Genomic DNA, 16,964 nt, shown 5'->3' with positions numbered 1-16,964 from the left:
AAACAGGGTAATGGCTTTTAGTTCAACGGAAATAGGCAATGAAAAAATCTAATTGTATATTTCTATATTTTTATTATTAAAATGCAACAGTAAAAGATTGAAAGAATATATGTGTCTGTTTCCTGTTCTTTGCTGTACTTCAAAATGAGCCTCTTGTTTTGAGCTTCCCTTGAATGGAACTTTCCGTTCCTCCATTTTGCACACATAACAATTACAGTCTACAGCTCCGAGGGCAATTGTTCAGAATTAAGAGAATAACAGAGCTGGAAGGGAATTTGGAGGTCTTCTAGTCCACTGAGGAGAGGGGTGGAAAGGGCAGAGGGGAGAACTTGCCCCACTCACCCCACGCGCCTCACCTGGCCTCCGGGCTGCTTCTTTCCGCTTCTTTCTTCTTCTGCTTTTGACGGCACGCAAGAGAAGCAGCAAAAGTCTTTCTTTCTCTCCCCCAAACTCTGCCAGAAATGAGTCTTTGGAACCTTGCAAGGCCTCCTGCTCATTTCTGGTGGAGTTTGGGGGAGAGAAAGAAAGACTTTTGCTGCTTCTGCTGCTTTCCTTGCATGAAGCCAAAAGTCTCTCTCTCTCTCCCCTGAGAACGGAGCAGGAGACGGTATCCTGCGATCCCAAATAAAGAATGATCGATTGGTAGGAAAACAGGGTGGGGGCTTTTCCTGCAGACCTTTGGGGGGATTTTCCCAGGGTCTCGGGTCCGCGGGAATTAAAATTATGAGTTTGGTGGTCCCTGATGTCCAAAAGGTTGGCGACCCCTGTTTTAATCCAACTCCCCTGATCAAACTGGAGACCCTATACTATTTCAGACAAATAGTTGTCCAGTTCTCTTTTTAAAAGCCTCTCATGATGGAGCACCCACAGCTTCTGAAGGCAACTTCTGTTCCACTGGTGTATTGTTCTGTCAGAAACTTTCTCCTCAGTTCCAGGTTTCTTCTCTCCTTCATTAGTTTCCACCCATTGTTTCTTGTCTTGGCTTTAGGTGCTTTGGAGAATAGCTTGACTCCCTCTTCTTTGGGGCAGCCCCATTAGAACACTGAGCACATATATACGCAAAACCATCCGCTCTTCCACCCCCTCTGCCAGTCTGCCAAGGTGAAAGGGTTTTAAGGAATCTGATAAAATGGACTGGATCTTTCCCCGTCTAAATGATTACATACACTGCTCTTAGTATGCTGTAAGGTTTTTGTTGTTCTTGACCATGTTAAAGAAACTTATGCCACCTTAGTCATCCCTGGTATTTGGAATTGATCAAGACATCAAACCCTGGATATTTCAGTCATGGACATTGACTGCAAGAATTATTACATATCACTGAAAGGAGGTATAGTTAATCTCATTTAACAACCCAAATTGGAACGGGCAACTCAGTCATTAAACAAAGCAGTCTGTCAAAGGTCCGACTAGCAAACCCCCCAAAAAAGGAACTCTCAGGGCCATTGAATCCCAAAAAGTAAAACTTTTATTGAATTCACCATGTCGGAATTGAAGAAGCAAAACCAGTTCTGATTTTCCCGTGTGAAAGTTTGCTCAGTTAAACAAGAGGCTCCCTTTCTCCCACCACTCAGATGTTCCCGTTATCCAATTGTAAAACTACTTTTTGTTATGGGAACAGTCCACTTCTCCATCAAACACCTGCAGTTGTGACCTTGGCGTTGTGCAAGTTCTCGTCCTCTGAGGACGGCGTCTAGGCACCCAGTTTCCTCCCTGCGCATTCCACCCCTCCCCTCTTTTCATTGGCAAGTTGAATAGCGATAGAAGTTAGAAGGCAATAAAGCGATTCAATCTCAACACAGTCATTAAATGGGTTTTTTTCCCCCCCCAGGAAAGAGGCAAAGAAGACTTTCACACAATTATTTTTTTTCTTTAGGTGTCTACTTATAATTTTCCAGTTCTTGAACCGCAAATCCTTAAAGTTATCAAGGAAGGACATGACTAAGGCTCTACCACCAACCCACTGGGACATTATTTCTTTTGGACTTTAGATCAGGCTGAACCACGCTGGCCTTTCTTCTTTCAGGCGTCCTTGAGATCGGGAGAGAGTTCAGCCCGTGAGTTTGTTTGTCCATATCCCGCTTTTATCATTTTCAGAAAGAGCTCAAGGCTGAGGACACAAATAACACTCTTTCCTTGTCCTGTTTTCCTCACAACAACCCTGTGGAGACACCATGACTGGCCCAAAATAACACAGCTGACTCTTGTGCCTGAGGCGGGACTTGAACTCACTGCCTCCTGAGTTCTAGCCTGGTGCCTTAAGCATTACAGGTGGTCCTTGACTTACGACATTTCTGTTGTTAAGTGAAACATTTGTTCAGTGAGGTTTGCCCCATTTTACGACTTTTCTTGCCACGGTTCTTAAGTGAATCGCTCAAATTGTTAAGTTAGTAACACGGTTGTTAAGGGAAGCTGGCTTCCCCATTGACTTTGCTTGTCAAAAGGACAAAGGTGGCTAGTCCTGAGGGGGGAGGAGGGCAGACCCCCCTCCCTTTCACTCCTCCGTGGCCCCAAAGCATCCCCTGTAATATGGGGGGCATATTTCCTATCAGTCCAGGGTCTCCCCACTCTTGGACCCCTGCATCATCACACCTGAAGACCCCAGAGAGGATCTGTGAGGAACAGGAGAAGCTGCCCTTCTGCAAGGGGACCAGGAAGGCTCTGGCCGGTCACTGAACTCTCTTCTGAAGGGCCCCTGGGTGAGGCTCAAAGACCAGCCACTTGGACAACAACCTGAGACAAAGGTGGATTGGAGGGAAAAGCAGCCTCTGTTGCTGCCACACCCAAGCCAAGGCCAAGTAGCCATTTTGCAAATGATCAGCTGGTGATGCCGGAGAAACCTCTGGAGACAGGAACAAAATGGCTGCCTCCCCCCCAAAGGAGAAAACAGGAGCCCCCCCAGTTCTCCCCTTGATTCCTCCCCTTCCTATCACTCAGAGCGAAATTGGGGTCCCTGATCAACAAGGAGGGGAAAATCTTTGTTATTTCCATCTTCCACTAAGAGGCAGAAACTGTCAGGTAAGAAGAAATCAAAACCATTTATTTTCAGAAAACAACTTTGACAAACTTTGTAATATATGTGCCATTGTTAAGGACATAGCAACCTGACTCTGCAATTGATCTCATGTTCCATTTTTCTAAATCATGAAAATCCGTAAATGGCAATCTATATAAAAATCAGTGTCAAATAATATACTTAGCATATTCATTATTTGTCAAACTTTGTGTTATCAAATTTATGGTCAAATAGCCGTGCAATAATCAATTAAGAATGCATTAACTATTTTAGTGACAAAAATCTCAGAATGCACATTTCTTCTTTTAGTAACAGTTTCATCAAAGATTACATTAAACAGATATACAAGAAAAAGAAACCTCTACCTTTATCCTCAACAAATATAATGAAAATTAACAACTTATCAATCTTTCTTAAAGTAAAACCAATGAACTCTTCATCCTCCTCCTCACCCCATTTTCTCTTTCTCTAAAACCTCTAATCTTCAACCTCTAATCTCTATCCACTAAGATTAATCAGCAAAAGCCCATTAAGGGTGTTATGCAACCTACCTATTATAAACTATTATTTACGAAATCCAATTTGAAACCTTAACACATAATACATCCTTTTCTCCTCTGCTCCTCAATCATGATAGAAAAACATTTACCGATTTAGCGATAAAAGCAGCGATGAAAGACCCAAAATCTATCCTGGTTCCAGCATGCAGGAAAGGCCCGAAGAGCCCGGCCTAATTCAGGAGGAGGCTGATCCCTCTTCATTCCTCTCTCTTTATGCTGGGAGTCTCCACTGGGAGGAGGAGGGAAGAAGCACCCAAGGGTTAGTGGGACCAAGACAGGCAGAGCCTGAGAGGCGCCACAGGATCAGAGTTTGGGGGGCAGGAAGACCCCCTCCCCCGAGCCCTCTCCCCCAAATCCCTTCCCTTCCAGTGTTTGGGATGAACCGGAGAGAGAAGAGGGATTTCCAAAGTCTCTTCACCCTCCCTTGGTCCTTGGACCCCAAAGCCCTCCCCTCCCTCCCTCCCTCTCACCCCATGTGGCCCCCACCAGTCCACTCACCTGCAAGGGGGCTGCTAAGCGGCCTGGTTGCTCCCTGGATTGGAGAAAAAGACACAGAATGAATGAATCTCTTGTCCTGTGAGGAGGAGAAATCTCTCTTCTCCATTCAACATCTTCAGCCTCACAAACTTCTCAAGAGGACGTAAAGCTTTTCATTGATTTATTAATTAAACTTCCATCCCACCCATCTCATTAAGGTGACTCTAGGCAGCTCACAGTAAAGTTCAATAAACTGCCATGTGGAATATTTAAAACAATAAATAAAATCCAGATTCCCCCATCAGATCATGTTGCCTTTGCTCCAACAAGAAAATCAGGTCCAGTGAAATATATAACCGTATGTGGTGGACTTGTATAGAAGCTAAAAGATATTGGACCAAAATACACACATGGTTGGAAAAAATGATTAAACAACATATACATTTGAATCCTGAAATATTAGGAATGGTACCTGAAGGTTACAGCAAAGAAAAGACATACTTAATTTTACATGTATTAATAGCAGCTAGAATTGTATTTCCTCAAAATTGGAAAAGTGATAAAATACCGATAGAGGGAAAAATAATTGGAAAAATATTTGAATGTGCAGAAATGAATAGATTGACATTAGAAATTAAAGAAAAAGAAGAATCTGAATATTACATGGTATGGGACTTGTTTTATAAATGGCTAGGAAATAAAATTAATTAAAAGGGATTAGACGTATTTATAAAGCAATGAGAGAAACTAGCGTAATAGACATCCTGAATATTACTTATATTATATATATGGGAATGTGATTATTATTATATTTTTATACTGTTAAGAAGAATATTATTAGTAACTGTTAAGCACATGAACCATGTACCTAAATGACACACGATTGAAATGGAACGAATTTGTTGTATGTTAAAAATAAAAAAATAATTTAAAAAAAAGATCCTGTCCAGTGTGTGGCCGCTGTCTCGAGTCGAACCCAGGACGATCTGGAAGAGACCCACGGACGCCATGATGGCCATGAACCCTGGGCTGCTTCTGAGGCCAAGACCAAGGACGGCAGATTGAAGACTCCCAGGACCATAATCCTGGGCAAGTCCATGCCAACCCTGAGAGGGTCTCCAGCAGCTCAGGCAGGGAGGGGGCCATGCGGCAGGGAGGCTGGTACAGTAGCCACAAGCCCATCATGTCAACCCAGAGTCAGAAACAGGGAGTCCCAACCAGAATCGTGGGGTGGGAGCATCCTGAGTGCCAGGAGAGATTCTCAGGGGACCCCTGGAACCCCAACAATCCTGCCTGGGATCTCGGTTGGGGCCACACCCTAAACCCATCTGGGCATATCTGAGAGAGAGGGAACCTCTTCCCCTTCCAGAGTCAGCCAGGTCCCATCTATGCCAGCAGAAGAGTCCCTAGCCACTGGGGATCATGGCATCGCTGGTGGTTTCCCTATTTCCCCCTCAAAGAATTGGGGGCTCCTTCCTCCAAAGGGGACCACCAGGCTCCACCATGCAGACTCTGGGCTGCCTCCCCTGCCTGAATCCAACAGGGAGAGTTTTCCCTTCTCCTCTGCAGAACAAATCAGTGCAAGGAAAGTGACATTTGGGACACCCGGCCGGCTTTCATGCCTAAGGCGGGACTAGAACTCCCGGTCTCGCCTGGTGCCCTCACCCACTAAGCCACAGTGGGTGCAATTATTCCAATGGTTCCACCAGAAGCAGAGGGAACAAAGGAGGATGGATCTGGAGGGCCTTTCAAAAGTGGGGGGGAGTTTCTCCTCTTTTCATCCCCTCGTCCACCCAGAATCTTCCAAAGGGACAGAATGGCTCATGCAGCAGCAGCAGCTCCTCTGACTTACCCTGGTCTGAACTGTTGGATCCTTTATCACTTGCTGGAAAAGAAGGAAAGAAAAAGAGGGTGAGCAGGTTGCTCTCTTGGCTTATAGGGGGAGAAGCTCAGCTCTTTCTGACTCCAGCTCCCTCCCTCCCTTTCTCTCTCTCTCTCACACACACAATCAAAGACACATAAATCCAGGGGTCGCCAACCTTTTGGACCTCGGGGACCATCAAACTCATAATTTCAAATCCCGCGGACCACTAACATGAATTTTGACGGACGGTGGCTTGCTGATGTTGGTGGGAAAGTCGGTCCCATATTCCAGAGCTGCAGTAGTCACAGGACTGGCCTGTGCACCGGCCTGCCATGGATGAGCTGCTCCGGGATGACCACAGCTGACTACTGCAGCTCTGGAATATGGGACCGGCCTGTGGTGGGGTTGGAAATCTCCGCCGTAGCGGCTGGCACCTGTAACGTGCAAATTTGCAGGCAGTGCAACATGCAAAAAGCAGCGCAGCCCTCGCCGGCCAGGACCAGGTAACGGTGCTGTTGCAGCAAGAGGGGGCTGGCGGCACAGGCGGGCTGAAGCAGCGATGGAGACGGCTGGAAGGCGCAGGAGCGCTGCTTTACTTCCATTTGTGTGGCGCTCCCGCACCTTCCAGCTCGCCTCTCCTGGCCTGGGCTCTTCCTCGATGGCCGCGGGCTGTAGGGACGGCTGGGGCAGGAAAAGTACCGGCTGGTGGTGGTGGGAGGGGGTGGAGTGGACAAGTCTGCCCTCACCATCCAGTTCAGAGGTCCAGAATGGGGTGTTGTCGGTGTCAGTTTTCTCACGCCAAAGGGTGGGGGCCAGCGGGTGGGTGGGCCATGTGGGTGGGGCAGCCTTGTGTTCCTGCCCAGCATGGATTAATTGCTTTGGGGGAGATATTTCTCTGCGGACCAACAAAATTTTCTCATGGACAACCAGTGGGCGGCAGCCCAAAGGTTGGTGATCACTGCACAAATACACAGAGATTGAACCAAACTGCTTTGGCTAAAAGGCATCGGAAACAATTCTTAAATTTCAAATGTATATCACACAAAGCCAGAAGTCAGAGCTGGACTAACAAGATACAGATGGATCCAAGGTTGCTTTTTGTAACCAGTTCGTACTTAGAGAGCCTTGTGATGGGAGACCAAGAGGAGATCCAGCTGGCATCCCCCAAAGCTCCTTTTCTCTCAAAATGCCCCCTTTGGATCCCTGATTTTATGGAGCTTCTGAGTCTCATTTGGCCAAGCCTTTCCTTTCTGCCTCCTTGGGAAACAGAGCATGTCCTCAGTCAGGGGGACCTTCCACCAGCCGCGTCTTCTCATCTTCTTGAAGGTTCCTTGTCCCAGAAGTTTCTCCTGGAGGACTCCACTTCCAAGAACAGCCTGGCTGTAATGAAAAGGGGGCCCATCTTCCCCAGCCTGGTTCTTAGCATGAAGAGGAAGATAGCACATGCAAACATACACACACACACACCCCTCTCAACTAATGGTGCCTCTGGTCCCTGCTCTAAGTTGGAGATTACATGCAAAGAGGACAAATCACTCACTTGGCGTTGCTTTGTAGCCACCCTGTCGTCTCTCTGCAAGGACAAAAATCAGTGAAAGCTCAAAACAATCCACCAGAGATCATCCAAACTCTCTCTCCGTAGGAGGAAGAACCCCAGGAGATACTTCACAGACCCTTTGTCCCATTTATAAAGACAGAAAGATCTTCAAAATACAAATGTATCTCCTGATTTGCCCCAAGAGAGACCTGCTGCCTCCAAGATGGATGGAGGGGAATTGGGGGAAGCAGCAGCAGCAGCAGCTGGGAGGGGAGGAAGATTTTCATGGAAATCCTTCTCTGCTGCTCTTTGACCAAATTCTTCGAAAGGGACAGAACTGGGAAGCCTCTTCCCAACTCAGAAGAAGACAGGACTGCCTGAATCTCAGACTCAGCTGAATGGAGACGGGAGTCCCAGCGAGAGGCTGAGATCTCAGAGGGCTACGAAAACAGGACAGAAGGAAGCCCAGAAGAAGCTCCCCAAAGGGGGTCCTTCCATCACCCCCCCCTCAAAAAAAGATACTTACTGAAGAATACCAGGATCCCAGCAATCACACCCACCAGGACAAGAGCAGCCACAACGCAGCCGATGATGATCCCCAGGTTGGATTTTGAATTGGTTGGTTCTGAATTGGGAGAAAGAGCAGATCATTGAAGGAGAAGCCCAAACAATCTTCCCAAGAGAGACCTAAAGAAGGGAAAGCTGGAAATTCCCCAAAATTAAAATCTCCATGAGCTCATTTTTGTGTCCTTCTCAAGGTAACATGAAGGAGCCTTGCTAACCGTTGTTAGAGGACGTGTCCTCCTGACGCTGCCTTCTTCTCCCACCAGCCCAGCATGAAGGCAGCTGGATTCATCTTTGGCTTTTGGACTCAAAAGCAGCCCTTTGCCACCTTGTGACTCTCAGCAGCTTACAAAACAAAAACGTCCCCAACACAATAAAATAAACAAAATTTGTTAAACAAAAACATTTTGGGAATTGGGCAGATCTGTGTTTGCATTTTATTATTTAAAGTAAAATAGTTCATATCACCTAGACTTTTTTTGTAAGTACACACTTTCATTTCTTTGGCTAGTCCAGAACTAGCATAAAATTGTATTTTGTGCTTCCAGAACGTCAGCATGAAAATGGAATAGGGTGATATCCAGCTTCTGGACGGACCCACAAATGGCAGAAATAGAATAATGGAATAACAGAGTTGAAAGGGACCTTGGAGGTCTTCCAGTCTGACCCCCTGCTCAAACAAGAGGCCCTAAACCATTCCAGACAAGTGACTCTCCAGTCTCTTCTTAAATGCTTCCAGTGATGGAGCCCCCACAACTTCTGAAGGGAAGCCATTCCTCTCATTAATTGTCCTCCCTGTCAGGAAATTTCTCCTCAGTTCTAGGTTGCTTCTCTCCTTGCTTAGTTTCCACCCATGGCTTCTTGTCCTGCCCTCAGGTGCTTTGGAGAATAGCTTGACTGCCTCTTCTTTGTGGCAGCCCCTGAGATATTGGGACGTATCATGTCACCCCCAGTCCTTCTTTCCATCAAACTAGAAATGCCCAATTCCTGCAACTGCTCTTCATAGATTTTAGCCTCCAGGCTCCTAACCATCTTTGTTGCCCTTCTCTGCACTTTTTCCAGAGTCTCAACATCTTTTCTATATCGTGGCAACCAAAACTGGATGAAGAATTCCACGGATGGTCTTCCCAAGGCATTATAAATTGGTATTGCTTGGGGGGGGGGAGCAGGTTTGAGGAGGGAAGTTTAAATTTAAATTTCTCTTGCACAAAATTCAGGATTCCCATTGAATAGCAATCATTCCACTTGTGAATTTGGTGCTTGCTATAAACAACAACAAAAATAAAAGGAATATTTTATTTTGCCTGGGATATCAGCATAACAATTACATTTGAATATTTCTTGTATCTTGGTGACAATCATCAATAAAAAAATTGAATTTGAATTTTGCCACTTTGGAAGTCCGGTGTACGTTAAGGACACTTCTGAGCATATACAGAACTCTTTGAAAGAGGGCTTTTTTCCTTGGGTTTTATGCTGAGCCTCAGGAATTCACATATCAGATCATAAAATAAGGTGCAACTTCTTTCTTAGAGAAGCAACACACAGTGACCTTTTGACCTTGAAAGCAGGAAACCCTGTTAGTCTCTGATGGGAAATAAAACTCAGACTTCTTAGCCTCTTTTCTGACTCCTGATGCATCAGTCCAGCCACTCTCTGCATTTCCTGAAGTCGGCTGCACTTCATCCATTTTAGTCAGAATTTTCCTTCAGAAAAGGGGCAACCAGACTCCTCCTGATTCTTCTACTTTAGGAATTGTGAACAAAAGGGAATCTGTTTCTGGTGCTGGGGGCAAGAAACAGGGAAGGCCTAAGAGAGGATCTGAGGGCATTTCATCAGGATCGGCCAACTCTTGGGATGGGATTCTGTACTTTCCATCCCCTGAAGTCAGTTCTGTGCTCTGGTCCCTGCAGCTGCACCAACCTCAAACACTGGAAAAACCAATGGATGAAAGCTCAGGTTTGCTCACACCTGGACACATCTGGGGCCAGATTCCTCTCCCACCACCTCCCAGCCTGCCAAAGAGCCCAGCCTTCCCCTCCCTGCAGCCTCTCACCTTCCAGGGCCAGGTCCAGAGGCTCCTGCAGGCCGTCGTGCTCCACGTGGCACCGATAGCGGCTCCTCTCTTTGGGGTCGATCCGGATGCTGAGCCAGTAGTGGAAGGTCCCATCCGCGTTGGGGGCCACAGACTTATGGAAGGTGTCCTCCAGCCAGACCTCCCCATCCCTCGTCCAGAAGGCATCGATCTCCCTGGGGTAGAAGCCATCAAGGCGGCAGATGTGCATCTCCATCCCATCCTCCACCTCTGTCTTGCCTCTCTCCAGCGTCGCCTCTGGGGGCTCTGCAGAAACGGCACCCCCAGAATTAACTCTCAGCCCCTCCAGAGCTTGGAAGGGGGGGGGTGAGAAACTTAGAGAGGCAGGAAAATCTCCCAGCACTTAATTTTAACCCCAGGATTTAAACTTCACACCTGCAGCATCTCCAAAAGTTTTAGGAAATGCTCCAAATCTGGAAAATGCTCAACCACAAGAACTCTTGATTTTCCCAAATTGAGGGTCCAAGGAAATTCCTCTCTGACTGCTTTGAACTCTGACTGATCTTGGGCTGCTCCCTTCAGGGGAGGGAGAGTGGAGATGGTCTTTTAAGTTCCCTTTCAAGACAACCACAACAACACAGAAGTTGCTCCCTACTTCTTGGTTCCTCTTCTTCTCCCCAGAATCTGAGGCTGCTCCAGGCCTCTTTCCAAGGGACACAACCACAATGTTATGAGCAAGAGAGCCAGAATCAAAGCCAAAAGGGGCTCAGGGATTTTGGAATTTCTCACTGATCTATTTGGAAAACAGATTTTGTCTCTCAAAAGGGGGAGGGCAGAGGGAGGTGATGCCAATGGAAGAGAGAGAAGGTCCTCCCTGGCAGGGAGGGGCTGTTGGCAATCTGAGGGGGGGGTGGATTCCCCCATTGATCCTAATCTCAACCAGCTGATCCTGGAGGGATCAAAGAGCCAAGAGGGGGAGGGGTGGTCTAGATGGTGAATTAATAACAAATCACAGGAAAAGGTTATAATGTGACCCCCTGTGGGGTGAGGGGGTGTTCCTGAAGGTGGGGAGGGGGCCGTTTTGAGGAAAGAGTCACTAAGTCAGAATTGAGGGAACCTGTTTGAGGTTTAAGAGAAAGATCTACACAAACTATGGGGGATCCCCCCACCCTGGAAAGAGAACCCCTCATCCATGGGCTTCTTTGCCCAAGTGGGGGCTCTGATGGTGTCTTAGGAAGGGCAGAAGAGGAGCCCCCACAGTGGTGGCCATGGGAGGTGCCCCAATCAGGTGCAAGACTGGGAGGGAGCCCCTGTGGGATGTGGGGGGGAAGGAGAGTTCATGGGGGGAAATTAAGGGAGCCCATCACTCTTGACTACAGTTTGGCTAATGGGGGTTTCACTGAATAGCCCCAAATGGTTGCCTCATGGTGGGCAGTGAACAGGACACCCTGAAGGGCTTTTCCTGCCAGGGAGAGGCTGCATTTCCTGGTCCACTGAATGGCTGCCTGGCAATGGGAACCAAACAGGGCTTCCCGTGTCCTGCAAGAGGGGCTGGAAGGGGAGGAGGAGGATTCCCACCAGGGCAAACAGGCTCCAGACAAGGGACCCAAAGGGGCTGAAGGTGTGAGAGAAATCCGGCCATAAAGGAGGAAAGTCCAGCCTGGATCCAGATGCTCACCTGTCCTCAGCAGCGTCTCATTCCCATAGGACAGGTACTTCTCCAGCCAATCAATGCAGATTTCCTCCAGGTAGGCCTTTCCTTCTCTGATTCCCTCCTGGAATAGCATCCCATTTCCTCTTGGTAATCTGGGCCTGGGGATTGGGAGCCACCCAGGTGAGGGTCTCCTCGTCGAAGGTGAGGAAGGTCCTCCCATCGTAGCCAAACTGAGCAAACCCTCTTTTGCTCCCATCAGTCTGGAGTTCACAGCCATACATCGTCTGTATTATGTGAAAGCCTGAAATAGGGACAAGATGATGGTTTGGGGAGTCCTCAAGATAGACAGAGACCCTCCCTCCCTGCAGGGACCTTGACACAGGCACTGACACCCCCATTTCCTCCCTAGAGTTCAAGGGAAAGAAAGCCCCCATCACTAGCCGCCCTTCTCCCCTCCCTCGACCTCCCTCCCTGCATTTCCCCCAGGATGGAGCCCCTGAACCTCCCCAGGAAAAAGGAGAAGCTGGAAAAGACAGCAGAGGATCCCAAGGGAGACTGAGAAAAAAAGACACTTCCATCTTTCCTTCTGCTGTTCCTCTGCAGGGGAGACTCTTGGGGGAAAGGAAGGGATCCCAGAGAGAGAGAAAAGTTGCCTGAATCTGCGGCTGCTAAGGGGAGTCACAGTTATTACTGACTAGTTGAAAAGATCAATATGCATGTAATTTTAATTGAATAGTAAAATCAATGATTTAGTGAATTTAAATGAACAGTGTGATTAATGATTAGTGTAATTAATTGATTAGTGTTTAGAATATTTAATTGATTAGGCTGATTGTTGCCCAGAAATATTATCTGACTAGAGAGATTACTGCAATTGATGATTGATTGGTGTGATATTGTTCCATTAATTAATTTAATCAACGTATCATCTTAACAAACCTACCATGACAAGAAAAAAATCCTATGCCAAAGCACTACCTACAGAGAACATAATCCCCACCAATGATCCACAAGACTCCTGCACATGCCTTAAATGCTACAAAAATCTAAAGGATAATGAAAACTCCATCAAATAAATACACTCATCATGACTGCTTGGGATTAACCGAGCAATTTATTCAATACCTGGAATCATCCAATGAGTTTCCATATTACTGCAATTCATGCAAACCCAAACTGGATCTGTTGGAAAGAATTGATACCATTGAAACCATAGTAGCATCCCTGGACGCATGCAAACCCAAACTGGATCTGTTGGAAAGAATTGATACCATTGAAACCATAGTAGCATCCCTGGACGCCATAAAAGAAAGAATATCCAACCTTGAAAAAAAAGAAACAACGCAAAAACTTGAACTTCCAATAGCTACAAACCACATCTCTACCCAACAACCACAACCCAATCCAAAACCCAATCCACAAATAAACACAACCCAGACAAATATTGATATCCCAATCCTCATCAGAGAAGCTGTTGAGCGTGAACGAAACGCCCAAACGCCATCTTATTTGGTCTAGAGGTCACCAATAACAATGATGACATCACAACTGTCCGAAACATCATCAGGGATTATCAAGCATCAACCATCTCCGCTGATGAAATACTTGACATTTCACGCATTGGCCGAGAGCTCAATAACAGTGACGGCTCTGTAGCCCCACGCCTGTGCAGAGTCATTTGCAAAAATGAAACAAGCAAACGTAAATTCATTTATACTATAAACTCACTCGCCAAAACCAACACCAACCATAAGAACCTCCGTTGCCGCCCTGACCTAACCATACAGCAACGTGCCCGCTCCCGTGTACTCCGCATTGAACTCAAAAACCGTCTAGACAATGGAGAGAAGGACCTGTACATTGACTACCATGCTGACTGTATCAAAAGTAAGCCACGCAACCCAATACTCAGCTTTTACCCTCAACCACAACCCTACCTCAACCGATCCACCATCACCCAAGACTAGGCACGCACGCCCCAACTACCTCAATTCCAACTACTGCCGGCCTTAAATGCAAACTACTCAATGCAAGAAGCCTCGTGAATAAAATACCTGAATTTCTCATCCTCCTAAATATGGCTAACTTTGACATTATATTTGTCTGTGAAACATGGCTCAATGCATCTCTCCCCGACTCCATTACCACAGTAAGAGACTATCATGTTTACCGATCAGATCGTGAAAATCGCCGAGGAGGTGGTGTTGCTATCTTCTATAAAAATCCTTACATCTAAAAATATCCAAGTTACCCAGGAGCTTGCTCTTCCTGAAACCATCATCTGTGAACTATCCTTAAATATCACAATTCGATTCTTACTATGTTACAGAGCACCTGATTATGACATCGAACATGTAAACAAGCTAAATACATTACTAACATGGGCTGCATCCTGCCCATACCCTTTTATCTTTCTTGGTGATTTCAATCTACCTCATATTGACTGGACCCTAAATGATTGTACAACTGAAATCATACACACAACCTTCTACAATGCTACTACAAATCTGGGACTGGAACAACTAGTAACCAACAACACTAGACTAAACAACTGCCTCGATCTCATCTTCTGCAATAGTTTGAATTTAATTTACGGAATACAAACTAAAGAACCCTTTTCCAGTAGCGACCACAATATGATTGACTTTTGTCTCAACATACGTCCACACAAAAATCACCACAATGATGTAATTCCCAATTGTAACTTCAAAAAGGCAACTATGATCTTATACACAACGATCTCTCATCCCTTGATTGGCAATCTCTATTCACTGGATGCAATACTGTTGAAGACCATTACAACATATTTTTACTTGAAGTCAAAAGAGTCATCAAACTATATGTACCAACAACAACTCCCAAAACAAAACAAAAAGCAGATTACCCATATCAATAAGGAAACTTCAATCCAAAAGAGATCACTCTGGCGGAAAAACAAATCTGGTCACGTTGCCAATTTCAAAAACCGATACAAAAATTTATGCCACCAGATAAAGACCGAATGCACCAATTATCACATTAAACAAGAGGAAAACCTTCTAAGCACCAATTCCACCCGTGCTTTTTACAATTTTGTAAACAACAAACTAAAAGACTCAAGGTCCATCCCTCCTTGATAGGACCTGATGGTAAAGACTGCAACGACGACACCATTAAAGCCAACATCTTTAACACATTCTTCGGCTCAGTATTTGTAAACAGCAATGGATCATGCCCAGTATTTCCTAGCCGTACCACAGATAACAACAATGATCTAATACATATCGATTTCACAGAAGACAATGTTGAAAAAGCACTACGCAACCTAAAACCATCTCTATCTATTGGACCGGATGGAATATGTGCCTACTTCTTAAGAAAGCTATCCACTGCCATAGCCAAACCTCTAAGCATAATCTTTGAAAAATCTTTCAGAACCAGCTCCTTGCCTAACCTATGGTCACAAGCCACAGTCATCCCCATCTTCAAAAAGGGAGACCCAGGCCTAGTTGAAAATTACAGGCCAATCTCCTTATGCTGCGTCACCTGTAAAGTCATGGAATCAATTATTAACCAATCCATCATCCTTCACTTAGAGACAAATAACCTACTCTCCAATAAACAATTTGGTTTCAGAAAAAAACTATCCTGTAATCTGCAACTCTTACACTGCAAAAACATATGGACGACACAACTCGACCAGGGCAAAGCAATAGACGAATCTACATAGACTTCTGTAAAGCCTTTGATTCAGTGGTACACGACAAACTACTCCTAAAAATAAAATCCTATGGTATCTCTGGACAACTGAATAACTGGATAGAAGCATTCCTGTCAAACAGACAACAAATGGTCAAAATCGGGAGAGTACTATCAAATCCAGTACCTGTCAATAGTGGTGTTCCCCAAGGCAGTGTTCTAGGACCAACTCTCTTCATACTCTACATAAACGACCTCTGTGATCATATTAAGAGCAATTGCGTTCTTCTTCGCTGATGATGTAAAGCTGTTCAATACCACAGACAATACTGCTACCCTACAAAAAGATCTTGACTATGTATCAGAGTGGTCAAACAAATGGCAACTTCAAATCTCAACAAATAAATGCTCTGTCTTACATATTGGCAAAAAAAAATCAGAAAATAAAATACAAGCTGAATAGTCAAGATCTTGTTGATGACTCAAGCTCTGTAAAGGACCTTGGAATACTCACCTCTAATGATCTAAGTGCTAGAGCCCACTGCAACTACATAGCCAAAAAGGCATTAAGAGTTGTTAACCTAATCCTACGTAGCTTTTCTCTGGTAATATCACACTACTAACCAGAGCATACAAAACATTTGCTAGACCAATACTCGAATACAGTTCATCAGTCTGGAACCCACACTACGTATCTGATATTAGCACAATTGAGAAAGTCCAGAAATATTTCACAAGAAGAGTTCTCCACTCCTCTACTCGTTGTAGAATACCTTATGCCACCAGACTTGAAATTCTAGAACTTGAAAACCTTGAATTACGCCGTCTTCGGTCTGACTTAAGCATGGTATATAAAATCATACATTGCAATGTCCTACCTGTCAATGAATACTTCAGCTTCAACCATAACAACACAAGAGCACACAATAGATACAAACTCAAAGTAAACCGCACCAAACTTGATTGCAGGAAATACGACTTCAGCAATAGAGTGGTCAATGTCTGGAATACTCCACCCGATAATCGTTAGATAATCAATTTCTATAAAATATTTTATTAATGGTTCAATTGATTTATGGTCCTAATTGATTAGTGTGACTAGAGTGTTTAGTGCAAATAGTGTTATTACTGACTAGTTGAAAAGATCAATATGCATGTAATTTTAATTGAATAGTAAAATCAATGATTTAGTGAATTTAAATGAACAGTGTGATTAATGATTAGTGTAATTAATTGATTAGTGTTTAGAATATTTAATTGATTAGGCTGATTGTTGCCCAGAAATATTATCTGACTAGAGAGATTACTGCAATTGATGATTGATTGGTGTGATATTGTTCCATTAATTAATTTAATCAACGTACCATCTTAACAAACCTACCATGACAAGAAAAAAATCCTATGCCAAAGCACTACCTACAGAGAACATAATCCCCACCAATGATCCACAAGACTCCTGCACATGCCTTAAATGCTACAAAAATCTAAAGGATAATGAAAACTCCATCAAATGTTCTCTGTGTAAGAAATACACTCATCATGACTGCTTGGGATTAACCGAGCAATTTATTCAATACCT

General features: G+C 45.0%; 2 protein-coding genes across 2 annotated transcripts in view; one reads left to right on the top strand and one right to left on the bottom strand.

Moving 5' to 3' along the window:
• Positions 1-16,964, top strand: part of LOC113426549 (major histocompatibility complex class I-related protein 1-like) — a 405,199-nt gene that overhangs the window by 132,312 nt on the left and 255,923 nt on the right. The gene's annotated exons all lie outside the window — the stretch shown is intronic.
• The window catches only part of LOC113430845 (BOLA class I histocompatibility antigen, alpha chain BL3-7-like), a 36,495-nt gene continuing 26,980 nt past the window's right edge, over positions 7,450-16,964 (bottom strand). Inside the window, 5 exon segments of the mRNA XM_087953904.1 lie at positions 7,450-7,490; positions 7,981-8,079; positions 10,075-10,359; positions 11,732-11,834; positions 11,836-12,008. Of these exon segments, the coding sequence (XP_087810030.1) occupies positions 7,450-7,490; positions 7,981-8,079; positions 10,075-10,359; positions 11,732-11,834; positions 11,836-12,008 (701 nt within the window).

Source organism: Notechis scutatus, chromosome 2, assembly GCF_049901735.1.
Source record: "Notechis scutatus isolate UNSWTSFEM ecotype Mainland chromosome 2, rNotScu1.2, whole genome shotgun sequence".
NCBI classification, from domain to species: Eukaryota; Metazoa; Chordata; class Lepidosauria; order Squamata; family Elapidae; genus Notechis; species Notechis scutatus.
Note: the sequence above shows the minus strand (reverse complement) of the source record. Positions and strands in the feature narration are given on the sequence as shown.